This window comes from Diuraphis noxia, unplaced genomic scaffold, assembly GCF_037042655.1.
Source record: "Diuraphis noxia isolate RWA-SAM2 unplaced genomic scaffold, SU_Dnox_SAM2 contig0001, whole genome shotgun sequence".
NCBI classification, from domain to species: domain Eukaryota; kingdom Metazoa; phylum Arthropoda; class Insecta; order Hemiptera; family Aphididae; genus Diuraphis; species Diuraphis noxia.
The window spans coordinates 92,072,766-92,095,076 of NW_028301711.1; the positions used below are offsets into that span (position 1 = coordinate 92,072,766).

The 22,311-nt window shown below is 25.2% G+C and overlaps 1 protein-coding gene and 1 pseudogene across 2 annotated transcripts in view; both read right to left on the minus strand.

The window, feature by feature from the left end:
• The window catches only part of SPR (G protein-coupled sex peptide receptor), a 243,549-nt gene that overhangs the window by 21,445 nt on the left and 199,793 nt on the right, over positions 1–22,311 (minus strand). For both annotated transcript variants that reach the window (XM_089216214.1, XM_089216213.1), the window contains one exon: positions 21,564–21,744. In XM_089216214.1, the coding sequence (XP_089072340.1) occupies positions 21,564–21,744 (181 nt within the window). The remainder of the gene's footprint in view (positions 1–21,563; positions 21,745–22,311) is intronic.
• LOC149062470 (uncharacterized) lies at positions 645–4,066 on the minus strand (annotated as a pseudogene).

A 22,311-nucleotide genomic window follows, 5' to 3' on the forward strand; every position in this document is an offset into this window, starting at 1 on the left:
TAGGCATAATTTTTGAAATTTTAAACTCGGTTTTTTTTATATATAAAATCATAATACATAAAGTAATAAAGACGCAAGCTGAAATTTTTTAAATTTTTTTATTTTAGAAACAATCAGACATTGTAATGTTGAGATTAATAAATTACTGAAAAACTACATTTTTGACACCAATAACATGAGTGCAACTAACTTTTCTCGAGTACTGTTAGCCATGTACTTATTATTTTTTATACTTCAAAGTTTTGAAAATCTTTTTTGACAGAATAATTTGTGTTTTAAATAGTTTAATATAATATATTCAGAAAAATATGCACTTAGAGAAGAATATAGATAAATACATTTTTTTTAAAATACTCTAAAACATTAGGATTAGGACAACATACACTAAGCTAATGTTGATTATCTGATTATAAATAAAATAGCAAACATCTAAAAAAAACTTTGAATTTTTTTTTATTGGTCTTGAAATTTACAAAGAATTTCCGCATCGACAACTATGGGCCATTAGCGTTGGATTAATTTATATAATTAGAAAGAAAGAGAAAAAAATTTGTTAATTTTAATATACAAAATAAATAAATATGTAAATTTTTGGACATTTTGTGTCCTATAATTATGTACATGTCAAAATTGTTGTTGTTAACTTATAATAACTTTAATATTTCTGATTGTTTGAAGAAGTGTATTGTTTTTGTTTCGTTTTCAGGATTTGGATCTAGACTTTCTCCAATGTCGTGGCTTATGTTTAATTCTACTCTGGTTTTTTGGTATTTTCTACATTCTTCGAATATGTGTTTGATGGATAGTGACGTGCCACATACTTGGCATATAGGTGGGTCGTCTTTTGCCATCAAGTATCCGTGTGTCATTTTTGTGTGACCAATTCTGGCTCGATTTAGTTTTTTTTCATTTGTGATACTTATATTTGGGTTTCTTTTCCATCTTTTCACTGTTTGTTTAATTTGGTTTAGTTTGTTTGTTTGGGTGTTCCATATGTTTTGCCAAAGGGTGGTTGTGATTTCTTTAATTTGTTTTCTAACATCTGAGTACTGAGAAAAGTTGATGTATTGTGCGTCATTTGAGCGGGAAGCTAGTTTAGCTTGTTTGTCTGCCTTTTCATTGCCATCAATTCCTATGTGTCCAGGTATCCATAAAAGGATTATGATATTGTTCTTTCTTTTCGCTTCTTCAAGTTTGTATTGCTATATCACTAGGATTAAATTTGTTTTTTATACTAATAATGGAGCTTAACGAGTCACTTAGAATAATATATTTTTCATTTTCATTTCTGTTTATATATTTGATTGCCAGTAGTATAGCTACTGCTTTGGCTGTATATATGGAACATGTTGGTGGTAGTTTAAACGAAGTCTGTAGATTGTTTTTTACTAAGGTTATTCCGACCCCTCCATTATTTTTGGATGCATCAGTATATATTTCTTGAAAATCGATAAGGTAATGTTGTATGTGCTTGTCCAAGGTGGGCTTATTATTTTTTCTTTTTTTATTATTTGTGGTATTTTAGAATAGTCATGATTATTGTGTAGTTCTAGTGTTCTTTTGTTCTCTGATGTTGGTTTGTTTGCTAATCTGGATAGTCTGGTTGCATATAATAGTGTTAATACCGTTCTTTTTAGATCTGGAGTTGGTTCTCCTTGCTTTTGATTGGACCACTTTTGAAGGCCCCTATAGCCATTCGGATTCCTGTATTGTAGTTTGAGTCTATGTATTTAGATAATTAGTTCTATACTTTCTATGTATAAGCTTTTGATATGTCTACACTGAGTAAGCCTAGTATTTGTTTATTTCGGATTGCTTGTTCAGCTTCATATTTTATTTTAGTGAGGTTGTCGTAAGTGGACCGGTTTTTTCTGAAACCACTTTGGTTCGGAGTTAAGTAGTTAATTTTTTCAAGAAATCGATTTAGTTTGAAGTTTAAAATTTTTTCCAGTATCTTACACATTGTATTTAGCAAAGTTATTGGCCAATATCCTTCTAAACTGAATCTGCTTTTACTTTGAATTTGTACTATTTTATAATTAAAATATCTTACAAAGATTATTTTTCATACAAATGAATACAATTGTAAATATATAACTATAGTATATTTAACTTATGATCTATATTGGTATGTGTTTGTGTGTGTTTTGTTATTGTTATTGTTAGTATTATAATTATTATAAATTATTATTATATTGTGTGTTCACAGTTATTGAAAAAAAGGATTCTGTAATTACATGTATAATATACATAAATAATATACGTACTATATTATATAGAAGCAACATTTTTGATTTCATTTTCAGATTTATCATTTACGTTGGAGCTTTCAATTCCAGTCGTAACTATCAATCAATAATAATGTATGATTGTGAATTTGTAACCAACAATGAAATTTTTTTCGGTTGTATTATTTATAATACGATACTTATACCTAAAAAATAGTTTTATTTTCATAAGAATAATACACATGATACATACATACATGTTACATACAATACGTATTGAAACGTTATATGAAACGCCAAATAAAATGCAGAGACCTGGAGCGAAAATTACTGTCACACCAATCATACCGGCGTTTATTTCACGTGAAATTAAATTTTAAAACAATAATAAATCATTGTATTCGAAAAATAATTCTGAGTAAATCTGAGTAAAATCACACGCTTTTAAGACATTTCTTCAAAAAATGTCAATTGTTGACGGTAGTTTTCCCTCACGCATGTTGATATTATTGATACAATTGAGAAATAACGGTATTTGTATGGTACCTTCTGATTATATTAGTGTTTTTTTTTTTTACGGAAGATTTACAATTAAATCTTAAAGCTTTTTTATTCTTAAAATAAGTCAACTGAAAATAATCCAATGTTCAAACAAATACGTTCTGAGAAATTTTTACATAGCCTGTAAAATGTAATTTATTTGGATGAATGTAGTACATTAATTCTTGTAATCACTTAAACTTCAATAATATAATATGATAACGAACTATGATAAATACAATTATTTTGAACAACGTGATAACAGAAATTCAATTTATTGTATAAATGCAAGTGATAATGATATTATAATATACAAAAATTTGTCTAAGATTTAAGATGAGATATGAATAGTTTGGGCTGTCTACAGCAAGTGTAACGTTCTATAAATCATTGAGCTCTCAAAATTGTAGGTATTATTTGTATTGAAGTTCATATAGCTATTTACAATCATTCTATTATTTATTGATATATTGTACAATATCTAAACTAAATATGAAATAATTGTATGTATTATTAGACATAATTTTAAGTTGATTATTAAATCTGCTGTGCAATAGATTTCTATGATTTTGCTTACATAATTTTCATGTACGATATTCAATGTGAACTTTTTTGTTTACTTGTAAGTGATGTATTAGGTATAAATAACATTTTATTTATATTTTTTGATTTAATAATGATAAAAAAATCAATAGTTCACAAAGTGTATAGAAATTTAAAAAAAAACACTTTAACTGACAGTATTATGTAAAAGTAAAAATAGATTTTTGGTATTTTTCCGAATGTTTATACTCAGTTGTGTACGTACTTTGAATGTATGAACGGTCGGTTATTGCTAGCTATTTTCAGTAACAAAATCCTTGCTACCACACATATATTACGTGTTCCAAACCAACTGTCCCCCTCTTCAGATAGTGACCATAGTTTCTGGGCTTATGATAAAAATAAAAATAAAGAATTGAAAAATGAATTAGATTCCCAATTTATAGAGTCTTCCAAATTTTACATATCAGTAGATTTCACTTTGAAATATTTAAATAATGAAGAAATGATATTTGTTAAACCGATATAAATTCATATAAAGATCAATGTAGTTGAACAAATGAGAATTATTCTTAAATAGAAGAGAAAAAACAAATCGCATGAATGTAGTTATAAATTGTTGGCTTAAGGTATCTAACTGAACTTTTTGGTAATCACTAATCATATTAAATTATTGATAAACTAATTACGTACCACATGTTATTGATCATCGACTATTGAAATTAATTAGAACATCATTACATACATAACGTCATATTACAATCTGTGATTACCTACATCAAACGCTAAACTGATTATACTGCAATAAATTTATAACTCGATTTCAATGGCACACATATTATTATTAACTTAAGGTAATGTTTACATCAGAAGCATATACATATCATACATAATATACATTATCAATATTTTAAAAAGCAAAAGCAATATTCAAATGCCAACAGTTTTTTCAATGAAAACGACGCTTCAAAATTCATTAAAAATAAAACTGTAAAACATAGTTTCCTTTTTGTATTTTTAAAGTGATCTCTTAAAATATCGCCATTTGAATAAATAAAAAATAATTTATTTCAAGTTTATCTAGATTAACTGATTCGAAATGATTTTCATATTATTGTTTTAGACTTTGATAAACTTTGGTTGTAAATTTTATACATCCTGTCATGATTTATATTAAAAAATGAAGTTTAAAATCATTACAATCTACTGCTTTATCATGAATTCATATAATTTTACTTAGTATAACAGAAGTATTACTCTCTAAGATTATATAAATTATTTTGAAAGGCATTTTTAATTTTAATATATAGCCAACCGCTGTATTTTAACGTTCTTTTGAGAATAATCGAAAAAAAAAACTTTTATTTATGTAATATTTATCTGTATATTCGTCTCAATTTTGTTTCTTAGTGTAGTGAAATTATTACACGAAAACTATTTTGTATCATAGTTTTTCTATCGATTGCACACTAGAAACATATGATAATTCGTCACTGTCAGAATGGCAACGATTTTTGTCCTGTTTGGAAAAACTGTGGAAAACTGAGGAAAAACTATGTAAGTACATTTGGACATTTTAGTTTCACCTTATTGTTGAAAACAGTTGCGTTATTTTTGAGATTGAAAATACTTATTATGAGGATGATGAGATTATGAGTTATGATTGAATATGCCAAAAAAATCTTGAAATCAGTGTTCTGAATTCAGGTCAATTGAAAATTGGTTAATATTTAAGATCTTCAAAAGGAGGACAATGGGTTTTATTCTAACAGTGGTATTAGAAAACTTTGATTAAATATTCTGTTAAGATTATTAAAACTTCACAAGGCGTATAAACTTAATTTAAATGCAAGCTTAGATGCTGTTCATAAATACGGCATTGATTTAATTAACTAAAAATTAGAAAGACCCGTACTAATAGAGTTATGGTGTAAACGTTTAATAAAATATTAATTGAATTCTCGTTATATTTCACTATAATATGAAAATTTACTAAGAACATACCGTTTGACCCTACAAAAACGATCGTCAGAAACTTAAAGAATTATTGTTTTAAATGTAGTTTTTAACTAAGTTTATTACTAAAATGTATATATTATTATATGAATACAATTGAATTTTTTTATTTAATAAATTAATAGTGTCAAATTTAATTTAAAGCTATAGTTATAGAAAACATTTTCATATTTTGAGCAAATAGGATAGTCATCAGTTCCGGATCTGATTAAGGAAAATTTTATAAAATTAAATATTCGTATAGATAGTATAAAAAAGTTATGAAAAATATGAATTTAAAAAGTATGTTATTTAAATAAGCTCTAGGAAATTAAAATATCTTACGATTTTTAATTTTAATATAAAAGCGAAGCTCCAGTTTTTAATAAACAAATTGTTAATTAGTGACTTGTATGGAAATATTCAGTACTGACACATACGATAAGTGTCATACATTTTATAAAGGAACAAAGATAAAATTATATTTATTGTATTTATCAAAATTAACAAAAAAAAACCCGTGAAGTACATATTATATACAGCCCACAGTATGAATATAAATTTTGAATGTTGCCAGTAAATAAAATAAGGTTGGGCACACCTGAATTAGACCAACGTCAAAAAGTTAAAACAACATTGGAGAAGCTCGTGGATCCAAAAAGAAAAAAGTCCATAAATTCTTGAGTATCTACCACAACGTTGTACAAATTCATATTACTCGTCAAAATATAAATTCAAATTTGGGAAAATATTGTAGGTAAATCTTATACAAACTAGAAAAAAAAAAAAATATTGTCATGGTATGAGCAATTTTTTATAATATTTCTGCAATCGCATCACTTAGGTTAACAATAACAATAATGAAACAGCGTATAATACATTTGTACTATAAATGATTAAAATGAAAAAAAATATTTATATTCATTTTTTTTTGTAAACGTTTTAAATTTAAAAAAGTTGTTTTATTTACATTTATCTATGTCTGTGGTATATTCAGAACTCAATAATACGTATAGGTACTCAATAGACGATAAATGAATATTATTTCATTTTTATCAGCTTTACCATGGATAATTTTTAAAATGAGAAAAATGTTATGTTGAATGTTGTTAAGTTTATAGTTACTTAGTATCTGTTTTCTCCATTGACCTATATAGATCTTCTTGAATATTAAATAAGGATAAGTGTTTAAGTATGTATGATAATTTCTTATACTCAATTCATAATACACTGTTTTTAATATAGGTAAGTAATAAATAAAATGTATTTGAAAGTTCAGATGAATTCTACAATTTAAAAATTCAACGAAAACTTCAATTAGTAAATTATGAATTGTAACATCAAACACCATTAACAATGCAGTATTCAAAATGTAAGAAACTAAATTAAAGAATTAATTATGAATAAAAACATGTATCCTACATTTTCTTAGTTTATTTTTTGTGCAATAAAACTGATACCCAATAAATTTTGATTTATATATTAAATCATATGGATAAATAATAAATAAAAAATAACTCGTATTTATTCTTCTATAGTGTATTTAAGAAAATATACTTAAAAGTGGTTGTAATTTTAAAATTACATAAAACTGTATCTTATTATTTTTTTTTTCGTTATGAATTTACTTTTTATTTTAATTAAGTTTTTAAGTTGTGCGATGTTTATAGTATTTTCTCGAGGTTACAGAATTATAGTTTAATTAGTGCCTAGTGGTCCAATATTTTACTTTGATATACCTTTTTTAACTTTAAAATATCTTTTGAAAAAAACAACATAATTGTGGTGTATCCCGTAAAAAAAAAAATAAAGTTAAGAAACTTAATTAAAACATATTTTATTTGGGTAAAATTGAAATTAAAATACAATACAATACAATACAATTTATACTTCATCGAGACAATAAATTTCAAAACGTCCAAAAAACTATGTAAATGGTTTGCAATTTAAAAAAGATTGAGACTATGTATTTTAATATTAAATTTAGCAATTATAATTTTTAAAAATTTAACAAAACTGTTAGGCGTGTAGTTTTGAATTAAATTAATAATTTGTTTTAATTACTGCAAGCTCTAAGTTTTTAAAATATTGTGCACATTATTTGTTGCACAATTTGTAGATTTAAATTTGAAGACTTGAATCTCATTTTTAATTAGCAAAAATTTTATTAATTGTCATGGCATTCAAATTTTTCAGTATTGGTCATAATATTGAAAGTTTACATTTTCTATAATATATTTAACATACCATATATACTACTATTTTATTGGTATTATACTATTATAGATTATAGATAGGTTAGGTATATTTAACAATTGTATTTAATAAGGTAAAAGAAATATATAATAATCAATGTAGTTTTTTGTTACAAGCATCATAATAATATGGTTTATCATATGTTTATTTTAGACGATTTAGTTTAGAAGCATGTTAAAAATGCAATTTTTACGTATATGGTGGATGGAATCATAATAATATGACATTCGCATTAGGGCTAAAAATGTTTACAATTGTTAAGTAAGTAGCTAATATTTATTATTTTTGTTACATTTTTGTATGATTTATAATTCATAATAATTTATTTATCATACATTTTTAATATCAATATAACGGACGATAACTAAAATTAGGTGACAGATGTTGTAATAGTAAAAACTAGTAAAATTGATTGAAGTTATTACATAAAAATTTTAAAATGTACTTAAAATATAAACGTCTCGTTATAAATGTTTTTATTTTTTTTTTATTTACAGTTTGCACCGTATACTTAGAATAAATATTTTATAAAAAATTGTTTTTTTACATTTATTTTCATATCTTTTCTCATATAAATTTTTTTTAAATTGTATTTTAATAATCTTAATAAGCTTACACATAATTACATTGAACTATGAATGTTTGTTTTAAATTTCCATATCAAAACGTTTTAATTTTATTAAAGATAAAAATCGTAATAAAATTACATGAAAGAAATTTAAATTTTTTTGAATTTTCTTATAAATGAGTTGAACTGAAAATCCCAAAATTAAGCTTAAAACATTTAGATCTTAAACTTCACTTAGCAATAAATTAGAACAGTAGGAGAAAAGTTGTTAAATAGGTACAACAAAATCTATAATACTTAAAATATGTGCACACATGGTGCTATTTTGCCTATGTATTACGCCGTGTTACAAAATATAATATTATTCAAGATTTATTTCATAGTTTATAATATTATTTTGAAGGACTATTATTTTATTAGTTTTAAAATGCATTTGTCTAAAGACAATATTATTATATTAAAAGTACCACTTATTTAACAGTTTAAGTTAATTATAAATAATGTTTCCAGGCTATACCAAATGATATGAAAATCAGTTGCTTTAATATAATAATTATTAAAATTATAAAGTGTATAGTTAATGAAAAACAATTATTTTTGAAATAAAAAAAAATAAATATAAATTCACATTATCGTTATAATTTTATATGTATTAAAATAAAAAATAAAATGTATCGAAGCAAAATAAAATGATATTCGTTTTGGATGATTGACAGATAAAGGTATCAAACGATTCAAGCTGCATTATTAAATTATACATTGGATTATTAAGAAAAAAACTACATTCTGGTTTGACATCTTTAAACAGACTATTCATATTTTAAAATTGTAGTGTTTGGTGTGAAATTATATAGATATATTTTTACATCGCACAGTTTTTGACATTTTACTTAAATATGAACAATTATATGACAGATAACTTTGGGTGAAAATCATGCACTAAATAATAAATATTTTTTTCCAAGTCATTATATTCTCAAATAAAATTTAAATGCACAACATTTTTTAGATATTTAAGATTAAAAGTTAAGTTTTTTCTCATTTGAATAAAATGAAATAAAATGTGCTTACACTTAAACGTTTCATAATGTGTACCCAAAAAAATTTGTACATGAATTATAATTTATTGAGTTACCCTTTTTTACTAATTAAAAATTAAGTATTAAAATATTCATTGAAAGACCTATTTACATTTCATTTTTAAATTAATATTTTTGTAGTTATTGTCAATTAAATTTTTCTAAAAATATTTTGACATCTTATGATAAAAATGAACTTTTTTGTGTATTGGGAAAAAAATGTTTATTATTTTAATCTATCGATTTCAATATTACACTTTTTATAACCTAAGTGGATCTTTGTTCGCTATTATTTATGATTACCTAAATATCATTTTATGTAAAAAACACTAATTATCAAAATATTTTTCAAACTAACAAAACTGCTGTTCTTATCTTTACCATAAAGTATTGAAATATTATGTACAGAATGTAGTATACTATATCAAACGAACTCTTTGAGAGGATAAGCATAATATTAATATTGTTTCGTTTTTACTTATAAATGTTTTTTAATCTCAAGGCTCTGGGGATGCACCAAACCTTTTTGTGTGCACACCATCTAAACCCCCCCAGTCCATCATTCTTCAGCTTATAGCCTCGACCCCCAGGTAATACATGAAACCCTCCATAAAGATTTTAAAATTGCAATAGTTGACCAACTAGCCAAATTTTACTATAATAGATTTCACTCTAAACTGCAACACCATCTCAATGCTTTAACGTTCAACCTAACCTAACCTCGAGAGAAACTGGTGCCGTGACATGAAGTAAAACAAAATCACCAGAGAGTACCATCGCTGTGTGTTATAAAATACAAATTGTAAATTGTCAAAAAACTACTGTACAAGTTATTATTTGAATTAAATAATAGAACATAAGTTTACAACAATTTTAAATCAATACACTTTAATACCTGCTCAGCATCGACACAGTATAATATCTTCTGATTTTAAAATTTTCTTTAGTTACCTACCTATGGATTAAAACTAAGAATATAATCATTTTGAATATTTATTTGTGGACAACGTGATTTGCAAGTATTCGACGTTTTTATTGGTCTATCTTTTCATCTTAAATACATTTTTACCGAACTCTATGGATTTATGCTTGGAAAGTGATAAGAACAACAAATTTAATTTTAATGTAAGACCAAAATAACATAATTAAATTGATGTGTTAGTTACCATCGTTGCTGCAGTGGAATGCAACATTTTGAGAAAATAAACGATTAAAAATGGTAAGACTGAAACACAACAATATTATCTTCGTTAGTTTTGTGTACCTATCTATTTATAGGCTATAATATAATTATGATAAACAGCTAAAAAAATAGCGTTTTTCATTAATTTTAAAATAATGGTATGGATTTAGATTATAAATATTATGAATATACCGATTCGATGGCGCACAGTGCCAGTTTTGCGCATAGGTTAAGGTTTGTGGGAGTTGAATACATACAATGGTATATTGGTATTCGTACCACGATAAATGTATATTTTTTTTTCAGAAAACGTCCGAAAAAAGGCTCTCCCGTGTAAGTGTTGAAGTATTGATCGTACGCAGTTCTGAATTGGTATGGGCTGACTGCCTACCACAAAATAATTGTGAACCGAATATGTGCCACTATATTAAGTGAAGTGCGGTGTTGTTTTCGTTAAATTTTAAAGTAACTGAAAGGAAATTGAGCACGATCATAGGCGTACCGATATAGATAGTTGTTGCATCATTCACCCATACCACACCCGCGAATTTACGCTTATTTTTTCTCGCGATTTTCGCACTGTTTACATATCATACAGCAATAAGTCAAGATTTTGTTAGGTATTCGACAACATTGATCATTGTTTGAGTTATTTATTCAACCCTATATATTATATATTTTCATAACTTAGGGTCGTATGCACTACAATAAAATCCTATTTGTTAGATATTTACATAATATCAACTTTGTTTTTACATAAATCACACCCCACGGTGAATTAGGTTTAGTGACATCATTGGTAGTCGGGATAGAATGTACTATGAATGATAACCATCATATTATATATTGAGTTTGGTACAGACTGTCCTGAGAGAATTCTTCGACGGTTCAATTAGTTTTCAAGACTGTATATTCGATTAAAAATAAAGTCAAAAAAATGTATACTTGTTTGGCATTCGATCATTTATAAAATACTTCTGACGAAAGTATAAAAATAAAATATAGTGCATTCGCTTATAAAAATCACATACATTTAAATGTTTTTGTATTTGCTTAGTTTTAGAGTTTGGACAACAAGCTTTTTGATTTAAATTTTTACTTTGAAATTGAAACGATAATTAAGTACGATTGTTTGTAAACTATTTCATAATTTAAATTTGTATTTACGTCTTCGGTAAATTACGTTATCTTTAAATATAATTTATTTCTCAAGGCTATTGAAACTCAGTTAATAGGTATCAAAAATAGTAGCGAAATTGTTTAATTGAATTGGTAATTTCTCAATGAAATATCAAACAAATAATCGAATTTATTGTTACAAAATTATATCACATTAATTTATTTACTAAACATACATACTAATAAATAAATAATTTAATTTGATAGGTTTTCTACAATTTAAGATGCATTTATTAAATACGAATAGACATTTTAAAACCATAGGTATTATGAATTGTTTTAATTAAATTTGACATTTTAATTTGAGATACAACAACTGATAAAGTTTAAATGTTTAAAACTAAGTAATATCAGTGATGAATTAAATTCTTTCTACTTAGAATAATATTCCAATTTGTACTACCTAGATTATTAAGTGCATTAATGCATGTTTTAGTCTTTTAAATCATTTGATTGCTTTTTATTTTATTTTTAGTAATAATGTTAAACATTTTTTCTAAATCTATGTATTTTAAATACGAGAAAGAGTAATATTTATTTTTATATAATTTATAATATGTACCTACAATTTTTTTATCTCAGAATGTTCGATTTAATTGATTGATTTATCATTTTAAGTAGGAAAAGAAATTATGAGTTGTATACCGTATAGTAGTACATGTTCTATAAAATAAGTTCTATTTAGTAGTTTCCCGTCAACATTTTGTCCTGTGTCACGTACGCCTTCTTCATGAGTATATATACGTAACGGTTAGGTTAAAACGAAATAGTGTATTTCAAATTTTCCACCATGGTTTCTGTTGATGTTGAAATAAGTAATTTATCTTATGAAAATATTTCATCAAGTTACCGACAAATCATTTTTATTTAACAATATTTAAAAGAAAAAATTTGGATACTATATTATAGAATATAGATTATAGATAACTATTTTGCAAAATTAGTTTGGTAGAAAATAATAACATAAGTAAAATTCAATATTAATTAACAACAATATCAAATAGTATATTTTTATACTAACTAATAATTTTTTTTTTTTTGGTAATCTTCTTACTACATTCATACTAAATTACATAATCTAGTGTTTAAATTATATTTATGGTATTTGTATATATTATTTGTAAAGATATTATAATTCATAATTTTTATTAACTGTAACCTGTTATAGTTTCTATATGAAGTTGTTTATTTATTTATGATGTGGAAAATAAGTTTATTTATCCAAAAAAATAACAAAATATAAATGAATATTTTACTTTAGGTAAAACACTTTGTATAGTTAACACAAATTATTTCAAAATTTCGCAAAAATCAAGATCTAGATGTACTTGTATATTGTTATTGACTTATCTCGTCAAGCAGAGTAGAAGAGATTTTAAAGGTAGATTATGGTAGAGAAAGGAAATGAAGTTTCTAAGTTGACAGATGGGTGAATCAAATTATAATAATACAGAAAATTAAATTTGGAATATTTTTATTTTTATTTTTTGGTGGGTTTTTAAAAATAATTTTAAGAGCTTTTTAGAGTCATTAATTCCATAATTCTATTATTAATTTTATTATTATATACAATTTTTGTAAGACCACAAGAGAATTTTGATGTTTTAATACCTAATTTTATCTTCGTAATATGATACTTATAAATTATGATAATTTTCCATGTATGATATATTTTTTTTATTGATATAAATCATAAACTTCATTTGTAAAAATGTATTAATGAAATTGTTATATAGTAATTCAAATATTGTTATCAGATTCATCACAGTAGAATAATATATTTTTACTCTCATTTATGAAATCTAAATTATAAAAATGAAGAATTTAATTTATATTGTTATATTTATAGATCATTGTTATGTTTATACTTTAAGACAACTTTTATTCGGTTCCAGCTTGTAATTTATTTAATAAAAGATTATTTCTGTGTTATTACGTTTTCTATGAAACATTGATAAGAACAGCCATTATTTTTGTAATATACATTTGAGTGGGAACGTGTACGAACTGCAAGTATCTATGGCAGATGAAACATTTTAAGATTATAACTAGGTAAATACGAAATACATGGATTAGGAAATCCTTTGTTTCATACAAACGTTCTTACTACTCAGTATGTTATATTAGACTTATTGCCTTTTTCCTCGGCTTATGTACCATACGAGAACCCAGCCAGCATTATAAATAGTGTGAGTACCTACTAAGTTTTAAAGAAACGGCTTATCTATTCGTTATTATTGCTTTCCACCTGAGATCTGAGTATAGGAAAAAATATATAAGTGGACATCATAAACTTATTGATGAATACGTAAAAGCTAGGTTATTAACATAATAATATGGAATTATCTATATAGTTGGTAAATATAGTTATTATACGGTCCATCTGTTACTTTGTAATATGAATGATACTATAAGTCCACTCGGTGTTGGAGAAGTTATTATTATTTGGTAATTCAATTCGATTAAGAATCACCTTTTAAAATTATTGTAATTAAATTAAAATATTTTTTTAGTTTTTTTAATTTAGTTATTTTCTATTTTATTTGTTCAAGTCATATAACTTTTGAATTTAAAAAGTTATATCATATCAATCAAAGATACTTTTTATTTTTAAAAATATCACTAGAGCTAAATAGTTAAATTATGTTGACACGTTGTCTATGTATTATCTAAGCCATAAAAATCAACAATGTAGGTACAATTATAAATGATATAAAATGTATATTTAAGAACTGTAAGTAGACATTAAAATTGTTTAACATGAATTATTCTTTATTTATTATTTTTTAGTTTATTTTAAATACTAACAAATTACATTTTATTGAAATAAAACTGCGTTTGTTAAATACAACTTTTTGGTTATTACAAAAATGTTAGTTTCAAAAAATTAAAATTATATGATATATTTAATATTTTAATATAATATAATCAATTGGTTCTTACAATGCATTAATAATAAAAATAAAAGTTGTGTGTGCCTAATTTAGTTGTTTTGCTACAAGAATAACTCAAATTTCGTATAAATTACTTACAATAACATTTAATTTAAGTACTTTAAAAATGTTTAGAATATAATTTCTTTATGGTGACTTATAACTTAAGATAAGTTACTTATAAAGATTGGCACTATCATGCCACTATATTCTAAAATATAATAAGTAAAATAATGTGATCTATGAAATAAAATTAATTTGAAAAATCCTGTCTGGATACAGAAACCGTTTGGACTGTTGCCTTATTTGATTCCCTTAGGTACAATAAAGCGATTGTAAATATTATTTTAACCATCTTATACATTTAAAAACTATGATGAACTGGAAAACAACCGTGAGTGAAACTCAATCTATTAAACTCACACTGGCTTGTATTTGTTGAAACATTTTCACAGATAAGTCGTTTTTATCTCTCGCAAAAAAAAAAAAAATCAAAAAGTAGCCATTTAAAAGCATTGTCTAGAAATCTAGATAATACAAATTCCTTTTCCATAGAGGCGCTTCTTGTAATTTTTTTTGTTTCCCAACAACATCCCATATGAAAATAAAATAACAATAAGATACAGTCTTGAGCAGTTTTTATTGCAAGTATTACTACGGATACATAATTACGTACAGAAATTAATAAAATCATGCGGAACGTTTAAGGTCATCATCGATATGTGCATTCGGCTATCACACGACTAAGCAAAAAACCCTTTTTTTACGATTTAAAAAATGACAAGTATAACAACAAAAAATTATTCTGAGTTCTAATCTAACCCCCATCTCAAAGGTAATATTATTTTCGTTTAAAAAGATAACTAATACTTATAAAAATGTATATATATATATATTATTAATACTTTTCATACTAAAATAATTAAAATAAAACTTTTTTTTAACCACTTAAATATCGGAAAAACTACTAGACAGATAGTACTAGTTGATCGAAAGCTCACTTCACAAACTGAATTATTTCTATGATCAATTAAGCGTAGTTATACTTATTTATAAAATATTAATGTTCATTCTAAATGTTTAACATTGATGATAAAATTGTGCTCGGCTCAAGACTAACGACTTTCGGTTCGGTATCAAAATTATTGGTGAAATAATACGTTTAAATAATAAATTGAAAAGCGAATTTGTTGACATAATATATGTTTATATATATGTTATTTTCAAATGTGATTTATCATGACGTTATGTGAAACACTTGTAATTGTTGATCTCATAATCTAACGAGTTCCATTAGTCTGTGCCATAGGTTGTTTTTCTGGTATTTATCTAAAGATTAGGATTAAATTGCCATTTAAAGAAACATTGACGATAATATATTTTTTTTATATAAAATTCAGTGTTTTTATTACATAAAAGAAAATTCTGGGAAACTATTTTTAAAACAAGTACATTATAAATTTTTTTATTATTTACCTTTGTTAAATCTAAATTTTAATAATCAAAATAAATTATTTTGAATTCTTGGTAGTCCTGCGTATCTAAAGTACTCGTGTTATGGCTAAGAGAGATGAATATTTAAGGACTGAATAATTATATTATTTCATGTAGTCTCAAGACGTAAGCAATCAACTTTTATAAACTGTGTTTTACCTGTTAATACTTAATATACTGGTTACCTACATTAATATATTTATACCAAGTTCTAAATTTAAACGTTTTTGTGATATAAAAATAATCATAGCTAACTGCAATATAACATCATTTTAAAAACTGTATGAGGAAAAAAGTCGTGAAATCTAAATATATTTTTATTCTAACACTATATTTAAAAAATATATAGGTACATAAGATAATATTTTTTCATATTGATAAATGAAAAATCTATTCGTATAGGTATATATATATATATATATTAATTTATTTGTTATTTAAGACTTTGATATTAGTGTCATATTATTATGTTTAATAAGTATTTGTGTTCTTATTACATGATTGTTATTGATATACTATCTGATATCATTATACAAACCCTCATTAGCATAAACATAACGATTTCTATTATTATCTTACATATTAAGAATAAAGCCAGTTTCTGAATAAAGTATATTGTTGTGCACCTATACGTTCATATAATATATTACACGTCGAGAAAAACACTCTACGACACAAGTTCCTTGTTGCATTTTTTTAAATATAGAAGTAAGTATACTCATGTTTCGATTAATACATTAACTACTTAATTAAAATTATATTATACCACCTAGCAATACTAAAGGTCAACCTTGAAAATATTATGCAAACATATATAAAATACATAGGTAACTGTCAAGTTTTGATTTAACCAATTCTTACAGTTCTTACTGTATTTAAAAAAACAATCAATAATTTTGTATGAATAATAATTTAGTAACAAAGATAAACTAAATTTTGGATATATACCGAGGTTTTGAATGCGAATTTACATTACACACGTGGTATCTTCAGTCACGATTTGATTGTATATGTATTTAATTAGGTATGTTAAAAACACTGCATAAACATTAAAATTCATAAAACATTCTGAGATCAACCTATAACCATACTTCAATTACGATACCCGTTACATAAAAATTTTACCAATCATAAATAAATTCAATGCAGCAGCGTATTTAAAGTAACTTCTTAAACAACATAATATGCATTTTGTCAGCTTTTTATATTTTTTTATTATTTATTTCTGACTAAATTACATATTATTATGTAAATTAATGCTGATTATATAATATAAGTATTTATTGATATTTTTAAAGATATTTTTATAAATATTTATTCTCATTATAAATGTATTTATGTAAATACTTTTTTCTATATTTCAGTGATATTGATTTTTTTCGAGATATTTTGCTCAGGCCAAATATAACATTATGTAATAAAATATTTAATCCATTCATAATGTCAACAACTTTCTCAGATTGAAGATGATTAGGTTTGGCGTATGGAATTTTAAATGCAAATATAAGAAACAAACATTTGTATTATATAGATTATAGAGTACTAGGGGACATATTAGATGAAATTTGATTTGATTTAATAAAAATTTTAATCCAAAATATTCCAATTTTAAATATGTGATTTTTTTTTTTAATGTGATTTATACAGAAATTATGTATATTGTAATCAAATCTAAGATTTCACTTTTTATTTCTACACTAAATTTGCGTCTTAAGAACTGAGAACTATATCTATTGCAGAAGAGGAAACTCAAAATGTCAGTCCTACTTTAGTTAGTGAAATGGAAGTCTAGTTCAATAATTTATCAATTATTGACATAATTCTTAGTTACTAACAGAAAATATTGTTTAAATGTAATGAAATTGAAGTTTTAAACGTGAAATACGACCATAATGACATATCGAAGAATAGACTTCGATAAAAGTATCGTCGACGTTTGATTTAGGTATTGACATTTGGTAAGCGAACTTTGTAAATCGGGATAAATAAACGTCCGGTGAAACTATTGTCAAAGGTTCGTGATATTTTAGTCAGTAACGTTACTTTGTTCATACCAGAGTAAATGTCCAACGTATGTAATTGACTTATACAAAATAAAAAGCGATAGGTTCCTAATACTACTGTTGGGTAGTTACTGCAATGTTATAAACTGATATTTTAACTTTTAACGGAAGACAGAAGTTTTATTGTTTCGAGAACACTTTGAGCAAAAATTTATTTAAATTAGAAATTAACGAAAAACGCAAAATGATTTGATAATTATTTATGTCACCGGTCACCAAACGATGATGTTTTCGCTGCCTTATCCAGCTTATCCAGGGGAACGAAATGGCCGAGCGTTCTAAGGCATCGACTGCAACGCTTCCGGGCAAGGCAGAAACCTAAGGGTGCCTACTAGAAATTTTACCAAATAGACTTCCGAATTAGGCCTTCGTGCCTTTTCCCGGACATAGGGCATACGGAGCATTATCCAGAAAAACCAACTGTAATTTTTGCCGAGAACGTTTAATGGGTTTAATATAAAAATATATTTATTCATAATTTGTTAAGTGAATTTATTATAAGTGACTACCGATCATCTATCAAATGAGATTAACTATTGCGATGATTTAAAACAAATTAACCAAGATGAAATATTACACTATCGTCACGAGTGTTGGTATTATTATTAATGCTCTCGTTTTTGAAAGAGGTAACCCGTCGATACTAACGAATGGATAAAATATAATCAAATGCCACCGTACTCTGCTTCGATAACTATACTATTTAATACTTTTCGTATATAAATAAGCATTATTATGTAGTAGTATGTAAATTCGTGAAAATTATCTATAATATCATACAACATATATCGACTACTTGGTTAGGTTTCGTTCATCGTCCCAGCACTAAAATACGGTATTGAGCGTGCTTCTAAATCATCCCTTACACAGATTATTATGTTGTTGGTAGATAACAACTTTGAAATCGGTGGGAGCTTTTAAACTGAAGGCCGATTACGATAAATTTATAATAGTTGAATACGTTAAATTTCAATGTGAATTACCACATCTGTCTCGTTGGTTTGTCGGCAATAACAGCCGTTTAAATTTTGTATATTTTCGCCATCGGGATTTCTCACCATTTATATGGTTCAATTGATTAGACATAGTTTGAACGTATTTCCTCATTTCCCACGTGAAGTTACATACTCACATCAATTTTTATCTAATTATACGGTTTTATTTCATGTATAGCATTTTACTGAAAAAACAGTCACACAACTTCATGTAGTATGCGTTTCTGTCAGTTATTTGTTTTCTATAACCAATATTATTCATGAAAATTAGATTTTCAAATTGTCGCCTAGTCAAGTAATCTCAGTTTTTATGGAGTATAGAATTTAAGAATAATAAAAATATATAATAAATAATAATATAGTAAATTAATAAATTCAGAATAATTATAGATCTAGAAAAACGTTATTGATAGTACAAATCACGTGAGACTGAAGTAGATGGTGCATCAAATCTACTAAACTTATCATGGGTAAATGATTATTAATAGTATTAAAAAACTATTTTATGCATTATATTTACAAAACTAAAACAGCAGGTATAAATAAACATTTTTAAAATTAAAAAATATTTACTATTGAAAATGTTTTATTGTAATGTTAATCGGGATGAATCATAACAATACAGTATAATAATTGGCTTATAGAATTTAATATAAAAACTTAGAACGTTTTCAAACAATGTAGCATATTTTAATTAAAGTTTCCCTCTAGGTATTAATATTTTTTCCTTTCAATTTATCATGATTTTTTTATAGAATATGCAATGACACCATACCATACCTGTCGAAAGTATCTTTTACATTGTAGAAATTAATTTAACTGAAAACAATAATTTTAGATTACCCTGAATCGTACGAATTTATATTGAAGATATTGAAGAATATGAATTATTTTCCTCTAAGTTGTTTTTTCTTAAATATTTATCCGAAATTAAACTAAAATGTTTTTTTTTTCGAAAGTTAATAATTCTGAAAAAAAAACCACAAACAATCAAATTGAAAAATTCCATACATATTCCAATTTTTTGAACAGAGTTATTTTTTTGAAGAACTAATTTTACTATAAATATCTGTTTTACCAAATTTATCTACTACAATGCATATAATTTAATAATTTATTTGTTCGAGTGAATAAATTATTAAGAACAAAAAAAATCAATTTAGTCAACATTGGCGATTTACAACAACCATGTGTATTGTGTATATATATTTATGTTTATTCACTAAATGAGATTCATACATTTTTAATTATTCACAAGTAAAGTGTATTACAAAATGCAAAATGCAAATCGATATTGAACACGTGAATTACTTACTGTTGTTATAATTTTCGTATGATTTTTGTTTACTAATATACATTACTTAATACACAGCTCATGCATTAATGACAATGTTTTTTTATTCTATTGATCTTAATTATAGAACGTGTGCAAATTATAATAAAATATCATATTAAACAACACAAAATCAAAAGCTTTTTATTATTTATGCTTGTTATCAATTACTGTATAGTAATATAAAAATAATTAATAAACACAAGTCCGAATTCAACTAGATAATATAGTAGTTTTGTAGGTACCTACCTGGGGGTAAAAAGTGAATTTTATAAATATTTAATGATGAGTGAGATAAAACAAATTTTACATTACGTCAGTTGGACCATCGTCACTATTCTCCAACCAACGACGATGCAAATTCATGCATAGGTATTAATATATTTTCAGCCGTTATAATATTTGAAAAGACGTGAGTATTATATTATATTATTATATTTTACAGAGGCTCATAAAAAAAAAAAAATAACAATATTATAAATACCACATCTATTACATAACAATAGAACACTAAATCATACGCATAATACGATTTGTAATTAATATTTGAACAACGGTATGACTATAAACAATAATACTGCTAATTAAAAAAAATGCGGTGCAATGCAATGTTATGAATATAAAAAGACAAACATTTTACTTAAATTTGCATTGCTTTCAGTGCTAGTATTACAAATGAAAGAAGACGTATATGGGCATAATTGAAGTGCTCAGATATAATTGTATACAAAAAATGTAATATATTAACATATTAGAGATATTGGTACGCTGAACTATTTCTTATAATAAGAAAGATGTATTCCGCTAATCTAGGAATTTTATATTTTTTCAGTTTTTCATTATATAACTTGTATCTAGTAATTATATTAACTACCTACTTGGAACTTGACACGAATATAATTACGTAGGTGGCTAATTTTATTCTATTTTTTTTTTTTGTAATCTACAGTGAATTTATCAATGCGGTTGAGTTTCGCAGTTCCTGAATATCTTTGTTCTCGAAAACTATTTCAATGCTTATATCTATATTCTACATAAGCAAGTTTACGAGGGTACATTTTATTGAATATTTCATGATAGGTTTTGAGCACATGCTAATATCATGGTTACTGCTTGTAGGTATTAAATAATTGCATGTATTCACAAGGTATCGAAACGGTTAGGTAATACTCACTCTACACACGACAACCGAGTCTTGTCCTCTCCATGATATTTTGATTGGTTCGTATGTTCTGTCAACAAATCTAGTAGATTGATGCAATGATGCCATTACTGATATCCAGGCAACGCACTTAAGAACACGTGGCATTGTACACCATGTCCTCGCCACTGGTGCATGACACACGTATATGTACCTGCGAACAACAATGAATATTTCGGTATTATTCAAATATATATTTAATTTTTGTCAACAACAATGAAAATATTTTGGATAAATAATGTGTATTGCATATTTATATAATACTACAGGGGTGGCCAATATGAAATAACGTCCACGAGCCACATGGATAAAATATCAAGAGCAAAAATTTTTATAAATACATTTTATAATTTTTATAATTTTATCGTTAAAAAGTAAATATTGGTTTTATTTTGATAAGAAGCGAACCGCATACGACTATGACGCGAGCCGCAAGTTGGCCGCCCCTGTAATACTACATTGTACGTGGAAAACGTTTTTGCCGTTGAACGAATTCAGTTTAATTAATTAATAGTACATTTTGTGTAAACGCGTTGGATACAACTCGGTTAATCATTAGGTTGATTCAAAATTGTGTTCGACACTCATCGGATGTACCTTTTTTTGTTTAATTTTTTTTATACGATTGCATTTATGTTTATCGTACAAAGCAAAAACAAAAATATGCACGCAATTGATCCTTCCATTACTAAATTAATTAATTAAATCGTAGAATTTAAAA